Genomic DNA, 21,752 nt, shown 5'->3' on the forward strand with positions numbered 1-21,752 from the left:
AAATCACATTTCTCTTCTCAATGTGTTGATGTTACCCGACATACCTGGACTTTGGACGCCTGACATCAACCTCCTTCCCATTGCCGCTGTGTTCTTGCTGACATTGAGCTTATGCACTTTTCTCTGTTTGCATGATGCATCTGTTCGAGAAAAAATCAAAGTCAATCTGATGTCAAAACAACAATTAAACCCTTCCCTCCTTGTATAGGATTGTAAGTCTCTGGGCTGTAATACTGAGTCCTGTAAAAACATACTATGGACATGAAGACATGTACAGTGTGTATATAATATCCATTTTATGTATGGTTTGTGGGCTTGAATTAAAGAAAGAGGTTGGATACGCTAGGTCTTTGGTCTTTCGAGTGTTGGAGGCTGAGGTGTGCAGAGGATGATGAGCATGAAAGAGTGAATGCTGGCAGCTTTTTCCCCAGGGTAGAGGATTCTAAAACTATAGGGCATAGGCTCAAAGTGAGGGAGGAGAGATTTAAGAATGACTTTTTCACTCATAGGGTACTCTGAATCTAGAATAACCCGCTGAGTTACTCAAGCACTTCGTATTTTGCAGAAGTGATGAGTGGATTCGCGTGAGAAGAGGTGAATGGCAGTCATAAGGAACTGCAGATGCTGGTTTACAAAGAAAAGACACAAAATTCTGGAGTAACTCGGCGGGTCAGGCCAGTTATTCCAGCCAACTGCCTGCTCTCTGTATGGCTAAGCAGAGCTCCAATGCCATCTACAAATCATCACCACTGCTGCCAGCTGAATCAAGGGTGGTGAAGAGTCAAGGGCCTGTCCCACTTAGGCATTTTGGTCAGCATGGATGTGTTCAGCCAAAGGGCCTGTTTCCATGCTGTGTGATTCTACACAATACGCTGCCCACATGAGGATTTGTTGAATGGTTCGAGCTTTGGCTCTGGATCAATGGTGTGGACCTCTAGTTACGTTCTGGCCCGAAGCATTGATTCTGCTCCTCCCCACCCGCTACTGCTGGACCTGGTGAGAGTTTGCCCCCTTTATCTGGGGACTTTGGCTTCCCACCATCACCAGAGGGTACCTCTCCGGGAATCCCTGCTTCCACAAGTTTCACCTCCTCCCTTTAACCCCCCCCCCCCCCCCCCCCCCCCCCCCCAGCCCCACCCCCATCCTCCCTGCTCCCACTCTTCTCCCTCCTCGCTCTGCGCTTCAGTTCGACCTGGGCCCAGTTGCTTGGGTGAGTCACCATTCGCCACATTTGGAATAGGCTTCCGCATTGCTGGTCTTGGAGCTGCCAAGAAGTAAAAACAAACAGCATTAAAGTGTAGAAAGAGGAAACTGCAGAGTCTGGTTTACAAAAAAAACAGTAAAAATTGCTGGAGTAACTCAATGCGTCAGATGACTGGGACTGACGGAAAGCAGTCAGAGAGGGTCTCACAGAACTCCCATCAGAGAGTGGAGGAGAACTTCTTCAAGAGTCAAGAGTCAGAGAATGGTGGATTCGGTCCGATCCATCACCGGACCAGCCCTCCCCATCACAGAAAGCATTGGAAGGGGAATACATAGGGTGAATGGACGTGGTCTTTTACCCAGCGTAGGGGAATCAAGAACTATAGGATTTAGGTTTAAGGTGAGAGGAAACATTTTTTACAGGAACTTGAGGAGCAGCTGTTTGTTGTGAGTCCAGGAGTCACTGTCTCAAAATAGCAGCCACTGTCTGAAAAAAGCTCACAGAATTGCTAAGGACAAACTGCACCCCCTACACATACACCTGGATCTCCTGCCATCAGGCAAGAGACATCGCAGCATCAAAGCCCAGATTACAAGACTGCTAAACAGCTTCCTGCCACAGGCTGTGAGGCTGCTAAACAGTCACTCTGTGCTCACAGTCACCTGATTCTGCGGCTGGCACGGACACTTTAATAACTGGCACTGGCCACTTTAATAACTGGCACTGGCCACTCAAATCAGCTGCCCCGGACATTTTTATAATTGGTTTTACTGTATTTTAACGTTGTTGTTTAACCTGCTTTTAACTATTTATACTGTTCCATCAGGGACTGGATTGTTTTTAGTGTTATTATGTGTGAAATGTTTTAAATTTCATGTGCGATGCTCCGGTATTCCCTGGGAAACGTCTTTTCATTTTGCACTGTACAACTGTTGCTTGCAAGATGACAATAAAGGTTGGTTGATTGATTGATTGATCAAAGTCCCAAACCATCCTGGCCATGCTCTAATCTCACTGCTACCATCAGGAAGAAGGTACAACAGCCAAAGATCCATGACCTTCAGGTTCAAGAACAGCTTCTTCCCACAACCATCAGGTTTGTGAACCACTGAGCAAAACAGCTACTATGATCTATGGACTGTGTCTTTGGTTGCACTATGGTCTTCGGTTTTGAACTATTATCTAGTATAATAATCATAAGAATTTAAGACATAGGAGCAAAATTAGGCCGTTCTGCCCAATGAGGCTACTCCACCATTCAATCATGGCCGTTCTACTTTTCCCTCTCAACTCCATTCTCCTGCCTTCTCATCTTAATCTTTGACACACTTTTGTGAGATATTAATTTGTTATATATTTGATTATTATATATTTATCTGAGTTATTGTGTTAATGTGCCTGTTAAGCTGCAGCAAGTTAAAAACAATAATTGTTTAGAGACTTTAGAGATGTAGTGCAGAAACAGACCCTTCTGCCCACTGGGTCTGTGCCGACCAGTGTCCACCACGTACACTAACACTATCCTAGACACACAATTTATAAAAGCCCGAATAACCTACAAACCTACGTCTTTGGAGTGTGGGAGGTCACAGGGAGAACGTACAAATCCGGCACAGACAGCAGCCGTAGTCAGGATGGAACCCGGGTTTCCAGTGCTGTAAGGCAGCAACTCTACCGCTGCACCACTGTGCCGCACGTTCTGTTGCCGTGACATATGACCACGAAACACTCTTGTCCCCTGACTTGCCTGTAGGTGGTCTCAGAAAGGCAAATCACATTTGTCTTCTCAATGTGTTGATGTTACCTGACATACCTGGACTTTGGACGTCTGACATCGACCTCCTTCCCATTGGCCCTGTTTTCTTGCTGACAGTGGGCTTATGCTCTTTTTCCATTTTGCATGATGCGCCTGTTCGAGAAATAATTAAAGTCAATCTGATGTCAAAACAACAATTAAACCTTTGCTTCCTTGTATAGGATTGCAAGTCTCTGGGCTGGGATACTGAGCTGTAAAAACATACTATGGGCATGAAGACATTTACTGTGTGTATATAATATCCATTTAATGTATGGTTTGTGGGCTTGAATTACAGAAAGAGGTTGGATAGGCTAGGTCTTTGGTCTTTCGAGGGTAGGAGGCTGACGTGTGCAGAGGATGATGAGCATCAAAGAGTGAATACTGACAGCTTTTTCCCCAGGGTAGAGGATTCTAAAACTATAAGGCATAGGCTCAAAGTGAGGGAGGAGAGATTTAAGAAGGACTGTTTCACTCATAGGGTACTCTGTATCTGAAATAACCCGCTGAGTTACTCCAGCACTTTGTGTTTTGCAGAAGTGATATGTGGATTCGCGTGAGAAGAGGTGAATGGCAGTCATAAGGAACTGCAGATGCTGGTTTACAAAAAAATGACACAACATTCTGGAGTAACTCGGCGGGCCAGGCGGCAGCGTCGGAGACCATGGATAGGCACCAATTTGAGTCAGAACCGCTCCCCAGAACCAGGGGTGCTTGGCAGATGGGTGGATGGTGACAATGGCTAGAGATGAAAAGGAGAGACAAAAGGTTGTCAGAGAAGGAGAGGAGAGGAGGGGAAGAATGAAATGTAAAGACGAATTATGTGTGGAAGGTGACGGGTGGGGGGTGTTTAAAGAAGCGGTGATGAAAGGGAAATGGGGATTCGGAGGTGGAAAGATAGGAGATTAACATAAGGAGGAGGGAGCAAGGTGGCGAGGTGGCAGGGGAAAATATAGGCAGTATGTGGTAAATAGCTGTAAGAAATTGCTGTTCAGTTGGTTTTCATGGACTTGGTGGGTCGAAGGGCCTGTTTCCATGTTGTATCTCTTTACTAAAACTAAACCTGAATAATGATGGATGGAGATGGAATGGATGATAGGAAACTCTTCCTCTTGGGGAGAGGTGCATAATATAGAGGACAAACGGTCCAAGGTACGATATGATAGGTGTAGAGAGGGTCTGAGGCATTCTTCTTTCAGCATCCGGCGGAAACTCACAGTCACTCGGAGAACATACAAACTCCATACAGACAGCACCCGAGGTCAGGAGTTACTCCAGCATTGTATGTTTTTTTCAGCTCAGACTCACCCCCAACGGTCTTGAGATTCAGGATGTTAGGGAAAACCTGAACGCCCGAGGTCTCAGGAACAAACCGTACTTGGGCATGCTTGACAGAAGGACCTTTTGTAGAAGACAAGGGAGAAAATAAATTAAACGACAATATTTTCAGGTAGCGAATCAAATACAGAACAGAATTCTCAAACAACCACACGTACATTTACAAGAAGTCAGATTTGAGATAAACACATGGATATGCAGGGAATGTAGGATGTGAATCACATGCAGCCAGAAGGGGTACATTTAACTTGGCATCATGTTTGACACAGACAAAGTGAGCTAAATAGCCTGACCTGTGACGTACTGTTCTATGTCCTGAGCCGTAGTACGACGTGAACCTAAATGAGATAAAGCAGATGGGCATTGTTGAGGTAGGCTGAAGGGCCCATTGATATCGTATAAAACTCTAATACTTTAAAAGACCTTTAGGCAGGTACGTGAATAGGAACGTTTTAGATATGGGCCAAACACAGGAAAATAGAGGCTTAGATGGGGCATTGAGGACCATAGAAACATAGAAATTAGGTGCAGGAGTAGGCCATTCGGCCCTTCGAGCCTGCACCGCCATTCAATATGATCATGGCTGATCATCCAACTCAGTATCCCATACCTGCCTTCTCTCCATACCCTCTGATCCCCTTGGCCACAAGGGCCACATCTAACTCCCTCTTAAATATAGCCAATGAACTGGCCTCAACTACCCTCTGTGGCAGAGAGTTCCAGAGATTCACCACTCTCTGTGTGAAAAAAGTTCTCCTCATCTCGGTTTTAAAGGATTTCCCCCTTATCCTTAAGCTGTGACCCCTTGTCCTGGACTTCCCCAACATCGGGAACAATCTTCCTGCATCTAGCCTGTCCAACCCCTTAAGAATTTTGGAAGTTTCTATAAGATCCCCTCTCAATCTCCTAAATTCTAGAGAGTATAAACCAAGTCTATCCAGTCTTTCTTCATAAGACAGTCCTGACATCCCAGGAATCAGTCTGGTGAACCTTCTCTGCACTCCCTCTATGGCAATAATGTCCTTCCTCAGATTTGGAGACCAAAACTGCACGCAATACTCCAGGTGTGGTCTCACCAAGACCCTGTACAACTGCAGTAGAACCTCCCTGCTCCTATACTCAAATCCTCTTGCTATGAAAGCCAACATACCATTCGCTTTTCTCCACATCTTGGATGGACACATTGGGCTGAATGGCCTGTTTCCGTGCTGTGTGACTGTTATGGAGTACGAGACACTAGTTGTTCTGGTCGTTCCACGTTCTCTTCCACTGATGTAAGTCTACCCACCATTTGAATGTCGGTATAGAGCAGGCCTGAAGAAGGGTCTTGACCCAAAATGGCACCCATTCCTTCTCTCCAGAGATGCTGTCTGACCCGCGGAGTTACTCCACCATTTTGTGTCTATCTTCGTCGTACACCAGAATCTGCAGTTCCTACACAGGCCTGTTTTTCTTGCATATTTCAAGCTTTGCATTGAGCCATTGATATGTTTTAGTTTCTCAATTAATCGTGTGGTGCAATTTAAATGAAAGACACTAAATATCTTCTTATAGTTAGTTCCACACTTCCCAGTCTAAATGTGCTGTGATATCACATTCTCCCAGGCTGCTCAAATATCACTCACACGCTGCCTCATACAACACAGAAACAGGTCCTTCGGCCTAACTTGTCCATGCCGACCAAGATACCTTGCCTTTTTTGGGGTGTCCCCACCAGACTCTGCCCCTCAATGTTCCACCGCAGAAGGAACCATCTGAGCTACTCCAAATTTGACTCATACCCCTCGAAACCTTTCCTATCCACGTACCTGCTCAAATATCTACATAGAAACATAGAACACAGAAAATAGGTGCAGGAGGCCATTTGGCCCTTCGAGCCAGCACCACCATTCACTGTGATCATGGCTGATCGTCCCCAATCAATACCCCATGGCTGCCTTCTCCCCATATCTCTTGACTCCACTAGCCCCGAGAGGTCTATCTAACTCTCTGTTAAATCCATCCAGTGATTTGGTCACCACTGCCGTTTTAAGAAAGAACTGCAGAATCGAAGGTAGACAAAAATGCTGGAGAAACTCAGCGGGTGGGGCAGCATCAACGGAGTGAATGAATTGGTGACGTTTCGGGTTGAGACCTTTCTTCAGACTGATGAAGGGTCTCAACCAGAAACGTCACCTATTCCTTCGCCCCATAGATGCTGCCTCACCCGCTGAGTTTCTCCATCATTTTTGTCTACCTGTCCGATTTCCTGCTGTGGCCCTTGTGTTAATGTTATTTGAGTACCAATTAAGGAAGGAACTTACCCCCTGGATGGCGGACCCTGTAATCTTTTTGCAAGGTCTTCCCATTGATGAAAGATTATTGAGCTGAAATGTTCCCCTTGCTTTCTATCTCTGGGGGTACTGTCTGATCCAGTGAATAATCCCAGTACTTCCCTCCAAGCCAACCCCCTTCATCATTTTGCCCTGTCTGGTCTCTTACCTGAGAAAGTGGGTATTCGGGATTTCGCACTCGGCAGGGAAGCGCGTCTCCTTGCCTTTGTTCTGACCCGTCTGCGATACGTTGGAGGTGGAATAAAGTTCAGCGAGTCTTGGCTTAGGAGAAATTCCTCTTTGCAGAGAGATTACAGAATTTAAACAATGAAAACTGGTCATCTCTATTCTAATTCGATGTAATAAGTTATTCTTCTTCTCACTCCTGTTCGAGCTTGTACAGACACAGAGTTGGACATTGGAAATTTGCTTTTTGTTCTTTTCATTGCTTGTAAATATTGATTGTAATGTCCAATTGTTTGATAATTTCGATTTTGTTACTATTAATGTATTTACTTGTTCGGAATAAATAAAATAATCCCAGCCACCATTCCCAAACTGTGTGGCCTGAGTGTTGGCTTCAGACAACAAAGCCCTATACCCAAGGTGAATTAACAGGGAGACACACTTTTCTTGTGGCAGGTGGGTTTTGATCAGAACTATCCCCCCCCTCCCCCCCCCCCGCATCCTATGGATGTCAGTGCCAAAGATCTTATAGCAAAGCAAGATAGGCTACTCCTGCTAAATGCAATGGACTGACGTGTAGTACGCTATGGAGGGGATCATGGGCATTTTTCCACGCCCTTTTTAGCAACCTGAGCCTACCTAACCCGACCCGACTCGCACTGTAATCAATATTGCGGGGCAACAGTTTGTGTGGGTCAGATTCATAAATCTGTCAGTTCAAACTTCTTGTCAAGAATAAAATTTGATTCTGGTAATTGTCTTTTTTAATGTTTTTTAAATCATTCCTTTTTAAATGGCTAACAAACAGTGTTTGAGTTGATTTTGTAGTAACAGGAACCGACCCGACTCTCAGGGTGATTGACAGGGGGGGACTTTTTGTGCGTGATATAGGGTTAGATTCATAATTCTGTTAGTTCATAATTCTGTTGATTCTTGTTAAGGAATAAAATGTTTATAAACACACATGCATGAAAATTATATAAATGTATATAACACACACAATTATATTTCTTCTAATCCAATAATGAACTTTATTTCAGACTAGACAAGGGACATTAAATAAGAAACATTGTCTTGGGGCACTCTCTCTCCCCGCTGCCCCGGGCCCCGCACTCTCTCTCCCCGCTGCCCCGGACTCTCTCTCCCCGCTGCCCCGGGCCCCGCACTCCTTCTCCCCGCTGCGGATCCAATCTTTGGCCGGAAGCAAGAAGGCGGGAGCAAGAAAGCGGAACAAGATGGCGGAACAAGATGGCGGAGTCAGGTTGCTAAAATGTGTCCTATAATCACCCATGAATCCGCCCATGAGCGTACCTCACGTTTGCGTGAGAGTAATCCATCTTGCTTCGCTATAAGATCTTTGGTCAGTGCAGTGAAACATTCTTCAGCAGGAGAACCACAATATGTGGCACAGGGTTATGAATTTTGCGGTGATGCAAAGATAAGGCTCCAAGTTACTGTGTTGCATCACAACCTGGTTTGGCAACTTTGGTTTGGAGATGCAACCAACTTAATCAAGGTTGGCTAGGTTGTAAACTGTTCCCACTGTGTAGGTGTGTGGTAGAATCTGTGGAGAAACCGATGAGAAAGTGGAAGCAATACTGCACTGAAATAGGCTCTTCGGCCCAACTGATGTATGTCGACTAAGATGCCTCCATTTTCCCGCAAATCCCCCTAAACCGTTCCTATCCACAAACCCGTTCAAGTGTCTTTGAAATGCTGTTATTGCACCCACCTCAACCATCTTTTCTAGTGACTCGTTCCATATACCCAGGGTCCAACATGTGTGAAAATTTGTCCCTTTGGTCCCCTTTAAATCTTCCTCCTCTCACCTTAAACCTGTGCCTTATTCAAGAATTGCTGACACAAACAAGGGCAGGACAACAATGCCAGAGAAGAGAAGCAAGCACACACAGCACCTCTTCGGCCAATCTTTGACAGAATGATAAACATTATTGTATTTGTCGACTCAGGAAAAGACATACCTGACATGTCCTGGCTAAGATCAGAATCATCCACATTGGAGTCTTGCAACCTCGACCTCTGATTACTTGTATCGGACTTCACTGTAGAAGTAAAAGACAATACAACCTCTCCTTTAATGCCTGCACATCAAGACCCTGGAAATACTGTCACCAGCCAAGTAATGGGTAGGAACAGATGCTTAAAAGTGTTCAAAATCAACATTCCTCTCATAATTGGCTAAACATCTATCAGGTTGATGCTCCAAAAAAAACCATCCAAGTTTGTTTAAGCTCTCCTTGTACCGAATACTCTCTAATCCAGGCACCATTCTGGTTATCCACTTTGGTAGCAAAAACAGGAAGGCAGATCACTATCTAAATGGCGTCAAGTAGGGAAATGGGGAAACACAACGGGATCTGGGGGTCCTGGTACATCAGCCAATGAAAGTAAGCATGCAGTTACAGCAGGCAGTGAAGAAAGGGAATGGCATGTTGGCCTTTATAACATGAGGAATCGAATATAGGAGCAAAGAGGTCCTTCTGCAGTTATACAGAGCCCTAGTGAGACCACACCTGGAGTGTTGTGTGCAGTTTTGGTCCCCTAATTTGAGGAAGGACATTCTTGCTATTGAGGGAGTGCAGCATAGGTTTACAAGGTTAATTCCAGGGATGGCGGGATTGTCATATGCTGAGAGAATTGAGCAGCTGGGCTTGTATAGAAGTTTAGAAGGATGAGAGGGTATCTCATTGAAACATATAAGATTGTTAAGGGTTTGGACACGGTAGAGGCATGAAACATGTTCCCGATGTTGGGGGAGTCCAGAACCAGAGGCCACAGAGAGTGGTGAGTCTGTGGAATTCTCTGCCTCAGAGGACGGTGCTTTCAAGAGAGAGCTAGATAGGGCTCTTAAAAATAGCAAGGGGATATGGGGAGAAGGCAGAACGGGGTACTGATTTGGGTTGATCAGCCATGATCACATTGAATGGCGGTGCTGGATAGAAGGGCTGAATGGCCTACTCCTGCACCTTTTGTCTATTCTGGCAAAACTCCTCTGCACCCTCTCCAAAGCCACCACATTCCTTCCTGTAAAGGGGGAACAAAACAGCACACAATATTCCATCGGGGATTAACCAAAATACTATAAAACTGCAACATAATTTCCTGACTCCTGTACGCAATGCGTGGCATATGAGGTTAGGCATACCATAGGCCTTATTTACCACACTTGTGTTGCCATTTTCATGGAGCTCTGGACTTGGGGCCCTGAGATCCCACTGTACAATCAGTCTGAAGAAGGGTCTCGATTGGAAACGTCACCTATTCCTTCGCTCCATGGATGCTGATTCCCCGCTGAGTTTCTCCAGCATTTTTGTCTACCTTTCACTGTACAATAATACTGTTTAGGGTTTTGCCATTAATTGTACACTTTCCCCTTTTATTCGACTTCCCAAAGTGCACACTCACTCAAATTAAACACCATCTGCTATTTCTCCGCCCATTTCTGTAGCTGGTCTCCATCCCGTGGTTAACTTTGATAATCTGTCTCACAGATCCCTGCGGATCCTCTGCTGGTCACAGGCTTCCAGCCAGAATAATACCCTTCCTCCACTGTCGTCTATGGATCAACTAGTTCTGAATCTGGAAGGCCAAGTCACTGTTAATCCTGTACATCTTAAGCCTACCATGGAGGACTAAAAAATGCCTTACTAAAGTCATGATGACAACATCCACTCCCCGACCCTCATCTATCACTTCCGATCCCTCCTCAAAAACGCAATCAAGAGTCGAGAGTATTTTATTTTCATGTCCCAGATAGAACAATGACATTGTTACTTGCTGCAGCACAACAGAATATGTAAATATATTGCACTGTAAACAATATGATAGGGAGGGAAAAAAAGTTACAAGTACACAAGTACAAACTCACAAGTACACACACACACACATATATATATACAATATATATACACACACCCACACATATATATATATATATACACACACACACACATATATACATACACACACACATACTCAAACAAACAATGATAGTTAAACAATTAATAAGGCACGACCTGCCGCATACAAAGCCATGCTGACCCTCTAACTATCCCATTCTCTTCCAAATGGTTAGTAAATACTATCCCAAAGAATCTTCTCCAATAGCTTCTCAACCACTGATGCGAGACTCACCAAGCTATAATTTCCTGGATTATCTCTACTTTCTTTCTTAAACAAAGGAACAATGACTATTATTCAGTCCTCCAGGAGCTTGCCGATGGCTTGAGCGTATGCACAGATCTGCGTCAAGACCCTGCACTCTCTTGCCTCACTGATGGATCCCATCAGGCAGATGCTACTAAAGGCAAGATCTACAAGCCTACCTGAATTGTCCAATTGAGGTACAATTGAGGTACCATCTTCTTCTTCTGGCACTGCAAACACAGAGGGAGATCCAATTCAACATTTATACAGTCGTACATCAAAAACCTGAACCTTGGTCAAGCCCAATTATTTCTGGAGCCACCAAATGTGGTTCTCAGGTCACTCAAAAATGAGACACAAAGTGCTGGAGAAACTCAGGTCAGGCAGCATCTCTGGAAGACATGGATAGGTGACTTTTTCGGCCGAAACCCTTTCTCAAAGTGGTGGATGAGGGACAAACCTTGGCAAATGATAGGTAGATGCAGGTGAGGGAGGTTTTTATTTGGAGATGGGTGGACAGAGATGAAGAGGAGACGATGTATGCAAGATAAGGCGAGAAGAGGAGCGAAATGCGAAGCCAGAGGGAGGGATATAGATGGAAGGGGTTGTGCACCAGGGTGGGGCACATGGAAGAGTGGGGGGAGGGAAGGAGATATGGAGGTGAAAGATGGGTTGTTGCCTAAAATTGGTGAATTCAACATTGATACTTTTGGATTGTAAGCTATCCATGCAGAATATTGAGGTGCTGGTCCTTCAGCTTACATGTGGTCTCACTATAGCAATGGTGGAGGAGTAAATAGTGAAGCCAGAGGAAGGGGTATAGATAAAAGGACACAGAATGTGTGAGGAACTCGGCAGGACAGGTAGCATCGCTGGATAATGTGGATAGGTGACCTTTCAAGTTGGTACTCTTCTTCAGACTGCAGGCCCAAAGTTACTTATCCATGTTTTCCAGAGACCCTACCTGGCCTGCTGAGTTACTCCAGCACTGTGTGGCCTTGTGTGTATTAACAGGTGATTAGTACGGGTGTCAAGGGTTATGGGGAGATGGTGGGAGAATGGGGTTGAGAGAGTCAGATAAATCATCCATGATTAAATGGAGGAGTAGACTTGATGGGCCAAATGGCCTAATTCTACCCCTATCACTTATTGACCTATCAACCAGCACCTGCGGTTCCTTTGTTTCCTCGAAGGGATATCGATGGAAGGTGATGGGGGAGGGGAAAGGGGGATGGGATAGTGGGAGAAATGGGTGCGCGATCAGGTGGGCCACAGGTAAAAGCAGGGGGGAGAGGGGGAGTTGGGGGAGAGTGGGGGTTGCATCCTAAAATTGGAGAATTCAATGTTTATACTATTTGTACCGTTGGAGGTAAAAAGCTCCCTCACCTCTCTCCACCTATCATTTGCCAAGCTTTGTCTGACCCTCATCTCTCTTCCAGCTTCACCCCTCCCCCCCACCCCCAACCACAGTCAGGATTGAACTAACTGTGTCTCTAACGCTGTGAATTAGCAGCTCTACCTGCTGCACCACTGGGTCACCCCCATCATTCAAGGTTGAATGAAAGTAACTGCAAGGGTCAAAGCTTTACCCCACGTTTCCATCCCAAAGCACAGTTGGCTGTGTAATGCATCAGTTAATTTGATCCCAATGCTGAAAAGTTCATATTACCAGACTCATAGAGTGATACAGCGTCGAAACACCCCTTTGGCCCAACTTGCCCACACCGGCCAGCATGTCCCAGCTACACTAGTCCCACCTGCCTGCGTTTGGTCCATATCTCTCCAAACCTGACCTATCTAAATACTGTCTTCCTGTTTCTTAAATGTTGGGATAGTCCCAGCCTCAACTATGTCCTCTGGCAGCTTGTTCCATACATCCACCACCTTTGTATCACAAAGTTACCCCTTAGATTCCTATTAAATCTTTTCCCTTTCACCTTAAACCTATGTTCTCTGATCCTCGATTCTCCTACTCTACCCAAGAGACTCTGTGCATCTACACGATCAATTCCTCTCATGATTTTATACACCTCTATAAAATCACCCCCCATTCTCCATTGTGCTCCAAGGAATAGAGTCCCAGCCTACTCAACCTCTTCCTACAGATCAGACACCCCAGTCCTGGCAACATCCTCGTAAATCTTCTTTGTACCCGTTCCAGCTTGACAACATAAAGTTCTGCTGAAGGCTAGAAGTGTTGTGGACTCACTGGGGCAGATTGCAGTCTCGCTGCCACTAGTGGAACACACTTCATCAGAATCCAGCACTGGCATCATTGTATCGAATCGTTCTGCGAAAATACAAACAAAATGGATCAATAAATAGTGTCAATAAATCAAGCAACTCTACACTGTGTATCAGTAGAATAGTGGCATTTAGAAGTGTATAAAATTATGAGGGGCATAATGTCATGAGAGACGGCCAGAACCTTTCTCTCACAGTGAAAATGTCAAAAACAAGAGGGCACAGCATTAAGGTGAGAGGCACAAAGTGTAGGACATGTTTTTTTACACAGGCCGTGGTGGGTGCCTGGAACGATCTGACTTAGCTTCTTGATGGAGGAACTAATTTACTGAGCCTGAACCTCCATGTAGGTCAAGTAACAGTGCATAACACAGAGAGCAGTGCAGCACAGGGTCTATACTGAATATGATGCTATGTTAAATTAATCTCTGCCTGCACACAATCAATATCCCTCCATCCTCTGCATATCCATGTGCCTATGTAAAAGCCTCTTCAATGTCATGAGCGTGTCTGCTTCCAACACGCCTTTGGAAGTGCATTCCAGGCACCCATCACCCTCTGGGTATTAAAACTTTCCCAGCACATCTCCTTTTAAATGTTTCCTCCCCTGACCTTAAAGCTACGCCCTCTGGTGCTCTAGGGCAGCGATAGGACATGCCTTGGTCAGTCCTGCTGGCCATTTCCCCACCCACCAATCATCCACCTGGCAAGACAATGCAACCTCTCATTGGCGCAGGGATTGCAGGGTGGTCCGTGCCCCTGGTGGTGCAGTCAGTGTGTGAGAGAGAGCTGCACATCTGGAATGTTAAATAAAGAACCCAAACCAAAAAGCCTAAGCAAGGTGACGGCTAAACCCATTGCTATAGCAATCACAGATTAATCTGGGTGCTACTGCACTTGCAGCTGGGATTTACGTTGAGAGTTGTTTGCAAAACATGATTGATTAGTATTGGTATTAATAATTTGGAATGGCTGTAGAAGAGATTCACCAGGATGTAACCTGGATTTGCAGGCTTGAGTTATGGGGAGAAATTGGATAGGCTAGGAATTTATCTCTTTAGAGCATAGGGGTGACCTTATTGAGGTGTACACGAAAATTGGATGAAGTAAATTTTCACAGTCTTTTTCCAAAGCTATTCTAAAACTAGAGGGCACATGCTTAAGATGAGAGGGCAGAGATTTCAGAGGGATCTCAAGCGGCAAGGATGGAGCAGAGAATTGTCAGTGTCTTTGTAATGGGATCATTCTGCCCAGCTGATAGAATCGATTATACAGCTGCGAACAGACCCCTCGGCCCAACTTACCCCTACCAACTAAAATGCCCCATCTACGCTAGTCCTATTTGCCCAGTTGTTGATTAAAGATGGAAACTGAATGTTTCAGGCCATGTATGAGTGTTCAATTGACCACTTGGCCCTGGTGTAGGTGAGTGATAGACTGCAGGACATCTGATGGGAAGGTGAGCGGAAAAGAGTGAGTTAGCAGGCCCGTACGGCTTTTCAAAAAGGGGGGTGGCATGCCAGGATTACAAAAAATGTATGTAGCGCATATCACAAACATGAAGCTCAGAGACTCTTGCGGCCGGGGTCCAGGGCCCGTTTAAGGGCCCTGGGAGCTCTGGGGTTTTAGATGCTCCCTGGTGCATTCGGAGCCTTATTTTGGAGCATTTTTGCACCAAATTTATGACCAATATTTCAGAAATAAGTTTGGCTGCGTCAAGAGTAATGAGTGGTTGGAATGGGATGATTTGGGGTCATTGATGATTGGGCCATACATTTTTTTAAATCAAGAATTGAAGCTGTCCTTGTTTTAATAATCAATTTAGGGCCAACCAATAAATGTCAACTGGGTTGGCATGGGCAAGATCGAGTGGGGAGAGGGAGAGAGAAATTACGAAGCATTCACCTTCGCGACAGTACAGTGCTCCCTCTGTCCTGGCTCTCTCTCTCCTTCTCCTCCCTCTCTCTAGTTTCTCCTTCTCCCCCGCCCTCTACTGGGTGGCTCAGCAGCCGAGTTCTTATCTCACAGCACCAGAGACCCGCGTTTGATCCTGACTATGGGTGCTGCCTGTATGGAGTTTGCACGTTCTCCCCGTGAACTGCGTTGGTTTTCTCCGGGTGTTCCGGTTTCCTCCCGCACTCCAAAGACGTGTGGGTTTGTCGGTTATTTGGCTTCGGTAAAGATTGTAAATTGTCCCTCGTGTGTGTAGGATAGTGTTAGTGTGCGGGGATCGCTAGTGGACACGGACTCAGTGGGCCAAACGGCCTGTTTCCGCGCTGTATCTCTAAACTAAGATGGAGATACAGCGGGGGGAGATAGGGAAGGGAAGGGGGGGGGAGATAGGGAAGGGGGGGGGGGGGGAGAGATAGGAAGGGGGGGGGAGATAGGGAAGGGGGGGGGGGGAGATAGGGAAGGGGGGGAGATAGGGAAGGGGGGGAGATAGGAGGGGGGGGAGATAGGAGGGGGGGGAGATAGGAGGGGGGAGATATAGAGGGGGGGGGAGATAGGGAGGGGGGAGATAAAGAGAGAGGGAATGAGTGTGGGGGAGTTTTGGAAAGGGGGGGGAGGGAGGGGGGGAGGGGGGGGGGGGGGGGGAGAGGGGGAGGGGGGGAATAAAGAGAGAGAGAGGGAGAGAGAGAGGGACGGAGGGGGGGAAGGGGGAGAGAGAGAGGGACGAAGGGGGGAAAGGGGTGAAAGAGATGCCTATCTTTATTTACCCTCTTTCCTGGTCCTCGGTTTCGAAGGAAAGTTTGGAATGTGTATTAGTACCTGTTCTCTAACACTCTTCCCCCTCTCCCCCCCCTCTCTTCCCTCTTTCCTGCCCATATCTCTCTATTTCCCTCCCCCCCAACTCTCCCCCCCCCCCCTCTCTCCTTCCCCTCTCTCCTCCTCTCTTCCCTTCTAACCTTATGCGGACCAAGTCCAAGGCAAAGGGAGATTTGGTCACTTGGAGACTCAACTATATCTACAAGTGTCTAAAAAAAGAGGGGGAGAGAGTCAGTGGGGGGTCCAGTGGAGGTGGCGGGGCCCAGCGGGATGGGGGGGCGGGGAGATGGCTTGTGGCCCCAGGGGGGGCAGCAGGTCAGTGGGGTGCCGTGGGGAGATGGCTTGTAGCCCCAGCGGGATGGGGGGGGGGGGGGGGGGGAGGTGAAGGTGGCGGGGGTCCAGTGGGGGGAAGATGGCTTGTGGCCCCAGCGGGGAGGGGCAGGTCAGTGTCCTGGTCGCCAGGCGACGGGAGAACGAGAGCGGTGCCCTAGTCGCCAGGCTGGCCGGTGCCGGCAGCGCCGCCATATTCTACTGACCTGGAGCAGACGACACGAGGCAATGGCGGTCTGATCCCGCCCGGGCCCACTGCGCACGCGCGGAGAGGCGGCGTCATATTGCGTCACTCCCCCAACTGCGCAGGCGCGGGTGGCCGGGCGCATTTTTCTTTCTCCGGTTTTTAAACTTTTTTCTCTAACTCTGGGGTAAAAGATGGCGGCGCGGACGGCCTGGACTCGTGCAAAGTGGGATCTTCACATTCTCTGGACACTCGTTGAGCTGTCGGGCCGGCCTGTTACTGGTGTGTATTTACCTATGACTTGGTGTAAAGTATTAAAACTGGCAGTAGGGAGGTTTCACGGCCCGTACTGTTGCTAGGCTACTCCAAGTGGAGTACATGCAATGAACTACAGGTAGGCACTGACCATTGTTTCCAGCGTAGCGGGCCCGTTAAAACCCGCTGAAATTGTCCATTTTTACGCTGTAAATAATTATGGAAATCGGGATAAGCGTGAGAGACATTTAGCCTACTTCACAATTCCAAATGCGAGGAGAAATGACGGTGGATAGAAATAGGGGGGGGGGGGGGGGGGGGGGAGGGATATAGGGGATGGGGGGGGGGGGGAGATAGGGGGGGGGGGGGGGAGGGGGGAGATAGGGAGGGGGGGAGATAACGAGAGAGGGAATGAGTGTGGGGGAGTTTTGGAAAGGGGAGAGAGGGACGGAGGGGAGAGAGGGAGGGGAGGGGTGAAGAGATGCCTGTCTTTATTTACCCTCATTCCTGGTTTCTGGTACTACTCGGTTTCGAAGGTAAGGTTGGAATGTGTATTAGTACCTGCTCTCTAACACTCTTCCCCCTCTCACCCCCTACTCCCTCTCCCCCCCCCCCCCCTCCCCCCTTCCCTCCCCCCCCCTCCCTCCCCCCCCCCCCCCCACCCCCTCTCTCCCCCCCCCCCCCCCCTCTCTCTCCCCCCACCCCCCCCTCTCTCTCCCCCCCCCTCTCTCTCTTCCCCCCCTCCTCCTCTTTCCCTTCTAACCTAATGCGGACCAAGCCCAGGACAAAGGGAGATTTGGTCGCTTGGAGACTCAACTATATCTACGAGTGTCTAAAAAAAGAGGGGGAGAGAGTCAGCGGGGGTCAGCGCGGGGGGGGCCCAGCGGGATGGGTGGGGGGGGGCCCAGCTTGGGCCCCAGCGGGGGGGGGGGGGAGAGGTGAAGGTGGCGGGGGTCCAGTGGGGGGGAAGATGGCTTGTGGCCCCGGCGGCGGCGACGGGAGGGGAGCGGGCCCATCCGCAGCGGCGACTGGTGTTGGGGTTACAGCCGCTGGGTTAAGATTCAGCCATTCCCGCCAGGCGACGGGAGACGGGAGAGCGAGAGCGGTGCCCTAGTCGCCAGGCTGGCCGGTGCCGGCAGCGCCGCCATATTCTACTGACCTGGAGCAGACGACACGAGGCAATGACGGTCTGATCCCGCCCGGGCCCACTGCGCACGCGCGGAGAGGCGGCGTCATATTGCGTCACTTCCCCAACTGCGCAGGCGCGGGTGGCCGGCCGCATTTTTCTTTCTCCGATTTTTAAACTTTTTTCTCTAACTCTGGGGTAAAAGATGGCGGCGCGGGCGGCCTGGACTCGTGCAAAGTGGGATCTTCACATTCTCTGGACACTCGTTGAGCTGTCGGGCCGGCCTGTTACTGGTGTGTATTTACCTATGACTTGGTGTAAAGTATTAAAACTGGCAATAGGGAGGTTTCACGGACCCGTACTGTTGCTAGGCTACTCCAAGTGGAGTACACGCGATGAACTGCAGGTAGGCACTGATCATTGTTTCCAGCGTAGCGGGCCCGTTAAAACCCCACCGCTGAAATTGTCCATTTTTACGCTGTAAATAATGATGGAAATCGGGATAAGCGTGAGAGACATTTAGCCTACTTCACAATTCCAAATGTGAGGAGAAATGACGGTGGATAGAAACAAGAGCTGAAGGGACAACAACAGCCAGAGTGCTTGGCGAACATTGGCCTTTTGCTCACTGCATTTCATCAACAGTAAGGCATTATTTGTGTTTTTTCTTGATTCCTTTGGCATCTAAAAAGTTTCAGAAGTGATAAATCTGGCTGTAAATTTTTTTAAATCGCCCATGGTTCCCAAGTGGGTTTTTACATACAAAATGAAAGCGCATCTGAAGAAAGATTTACAGCCAGATTTACCACTTCTGAGACTTTTTAGATACCAAAGGAATCAAGAAAAAACACAAACAATGCCTTACTTGATGAAATGCAGTGAGCAAACCGGATAAATTCCCAATATTTTCAATTCTGATATCTGCACAGCCAACGTTTACCAAGGACTTTAGCTGCTGTTGCCCCTTCAGTTCTCGCTTCTCTTGACCTTCATTTTGCTTCTCTTTTAGAATTCTGAAGTTGGGTACATGTCTCTCACACTTAATACTTTCCACAATTTTTTTCAGCGCAAAAATTCAACATTTTGGCGTTTTTTAACAGGTAGGAAAGTACGCGTTTCTAGCACTAATAACATATACCGGAAGTTATGTATATCCTCCAGATGGATTGAGCGGCTCCGTGCGTCAAGCCCTATGACCCAGTGACCTTGCGTGCAACCCCCCCCCCATAGACACAAATGCTGGAGAAACTCAGCAGGACAGGCAGCGTCTCTGGAGAGAAGGAATGGGTGGTGTTTGGGGCGAGACCCTTCTTCAGTCCAGAGTCTGGGCAAAGGGAAACCCGAGATATAGACGGTGTAGCAGGGAGATTTGGAACAAATGATGGAGAGAGTGGGAATGTAGGGGTTACTTGAAGTTAGAGAAATCAATATTAATATATCTGGGCTGTAAGCTGCCCAAGCGAAATATGAGATGCTGTTCCTCCAATTTGTGTTTAGCCTCACTCTGACAATGGAGGAGACCGAGGACAGAAAGGTCAGTGTAGGAATCGGAAGGGAAATTAAAGTGTGGCAACCGGGAGATTTTTGCTTGATCAGCTTACGACCGAGGGGAGCAATTTTGATTTCTCTAACTGTAGACTAGTGCATGTTCCTTTAACATAGTGACCTCACCACTACTAACCACTCGCCATATCACCAGTATAATTGTAACCTCCCCACCTCTAGATCGCTCTCTAGCTCCGATGACAGACCACGGACAGCTAGGGCAGTAATGTGTATGAGTAGTGTGATTAGTAATAAAACAGTAGTGAAGACATAGTGCATTTTGACTCGTCTTTACATGGTGTCATAGTAGTACCTTGCGCCTCCTGTTTTTCGGATTTTATTTATTTTTCGCCCAGTTCCCTACCCTTGAGTGTTTCTCTCCCGTGTCCCTTCCATGGCCAACTCTTGTCGCAAGCCTGATATGCTGGTCTTCGACTCCGACATTGCCCATCGGTGGGCTGTCTTCCGACGCAATTTTGAGCACTACATTGCTATTGCCCATCCTAATGCCACCCCTGCAACGCAGTCGCACCTGCTCCTAAACTTGGCTGGCCCGGAGGCCCTGGAACGATCGGAGTCGTTTGAATACGTCGATGGTGAGGATGCTCGGTACCCGGTATGTCTTTTGGCTAAGTTCACCGGTCTGAGCGACATTCCCACCAACTGCATTCTAGAGCGATTTAAGTTTTTCACCAGGCGCCAGAACCCCGGTGAGCACATTGACACCTACATTGCCGCGCTATGGCATCTGGCACGGCGTTGCCGCCTGGACGCGCTGACCCCCGATCAAATGACCCGGGACGTCCTGGTGTTCGGTCTCCAGGACGAGAAACTGCGGGCTGAACTTCTAAGGAAGCCCGATCTGACTTTGACAGAGGCTCTGCACGCCTCTCGCATGGCGGCGGCTGTCGCCTCCGTGGCATCGCCTGCTGCTCAGGACCTTAACATTGCCATTGTTGCTGGCCGCCGGCGGATCGATGGCCCACCGTGCCAGCGTGGTTCCCCTGCCCCCTCGAGGGGCAGCCCGCGTCGTTGCCCCAACTGCAACTTTGCATCCCATCAGTTTAATGTTTGCCCAGCACTGGGGAAGACTTGTAATTTCTGCAAAAAGTTGAATCATTTTTCGGCCGCATGTCGGTCCCGTGGGAATCCGGCTATTGCTCCCAGGAGAATGCTAAACAACCTTGCGGAGGCTGATAGCGCGCTCGGTTCACAGTACCATTCGGATGAACTCCCCGATTCTGATACCAGTTCCTCCCATGATGAATCAAACATTTTTTCTCTATTGCGTGCACCTGCGCTGATTACGGATCCCTCGGTGCGTGTTACTGTGAATGGGTCGATCTTCCCAGCGAAACCTGACACGGGTGCGGTTGCCAATGTTATGTCGGTGAGATAAGGTCTGGTGAGAAGGTCACTCCCGACAACTCCCATCTACATGCCTATGGGGGCGGTGTGCTCGTACCAGTCGGAACGGCAACCCTTATCTGCAAGGTTTTGAAGGCCTGTCGGCCCCTCACTTTTTATCTGCTGGACACTGAGAACACCACACTGTTGGGCGCCCGTGCGTGCCAGGACCTCGGTTTGGTCTCCTTTCACCGCGATATCCACCAGGTGCGGACCCTCCTGGACCCCATGAGTGAGTACCCTGATCGTTTCGACGACGAGCTGAGCAGGCTGCCCTGCAATTACAAGATCGGTGTCGACCCAGGTGTCGAGCCTGTGGTCCAACCGCCACACCGCGTCTCCTTTGCCATGAAGGACAAGGTAGAGTCGACTCTGCGCCACATGGTGGCCGTGGGCATCCTCAAGGAGGTGAGTGATCCCACCCGGTGGGTCTCCACCATGGTTGTTGCTGCAAAGAAGGATAAGAGTGAGCTTCGCATTTGTATAAACCCCAAGGACCTGAACCTTGCCATCAAGCACCCGCACTACCCCATGCGGACGGTGGAGGACGTCGCTGCACAGGTTGGCCCGGCCACTGTCTTCTCGGTCCTCGATGCCAAGAGCTCTTTCTGGCAGATACTGCTGGATGAACGTTCCTCACACCTGACTACCTTCAGCACACCCTTCGCAGGTTCCGTTTCCTTTGCATGCCATTCGGGATCAATTCTGCCAATGAGGTCTTCCAGCGCACCATGGAGCAGCTGTTTGCCGGTCTGCCGTGTGCTATCATAGTCAACGACATCCTGGTATACGGGAAGGACGTCACTGAGCACAACCTCCACCTCCGCCAAGTCCTGGACAGGGCTCGTGAGATCAACCTTAAGCTTAACCCTAAGAAGTGCCGTTTCCGCGTC

General features: G+C 48.3%; 1 protein-coding gene across 9 annotated transcripts in view; it reads right to left on the reverse strand.

The window, feature by feature from the left end:
- Positions 1 to 21,752, reverse strand: part of LOC129715847 (uncharacterized) — a 93,865-nt gene that overhangs the window by 55,560 nt on the left and 16,553 nt on the right. For all 9 annotated transcript variants that reach the window (XM_055665787.1, XM_055665767.1, XM_055665761.1 and 6 more), the window contains exons 4-12: positions 13,212 to 13,292; positions 11,182 to 11,232; positions 8,818 to 8,898; positions 6,819 to 6,947; positions 4,631 to 4,675; positions 4,308 to 4,400; positions 3,018 to 3,113; positions 1,193 to 1,264; positions 45 to 140 (exon numbers count right to left, since the gene is read on the reverse strand). In XM_055665787.1, the coding sequence (XP_055521762.1) occupies positions 45 to 140; positions 1,193 to 1,264; positions 3,018 to 3,113; positions 4,308 to 4,400; positions 4,631 to 4,675; positions 6,819 to 6,947; positions 8,818 to 8,898; positions 11,182 to 11,232; positions 13,212 to 13,292 (744 nt within the window). The remainder of the gene's footprint in view (positions 1 to 44; positions 141 to 1,192; positions 1,265 to 3,017; positions 3,114 to 4,307; positions 4,401 to 4,630; positions 4,676 to 6,818; positions 6,948 to 8,817; positions 8,899 to 11,181; positions 11,233 to 13,211; positions 13,293 to 21,752) is intronic.

The sequence above is a fragment of the Leucoraja erinacea genome, chromosome 2 (assembly GCF_028641065.1).
Source record: "Leucoraja erinacea ecotype New England chromosome 2, Leri_hhj_1, whole genome shotgun sequence".
Classification (NCBI taxonomy): domain Eukaryota; kingdom Metazoa; phylum Chordata; class Chondrichthyes; order Rajiformes; family Rajidae; genus Leucoraja; species Leucoraja erinaceus.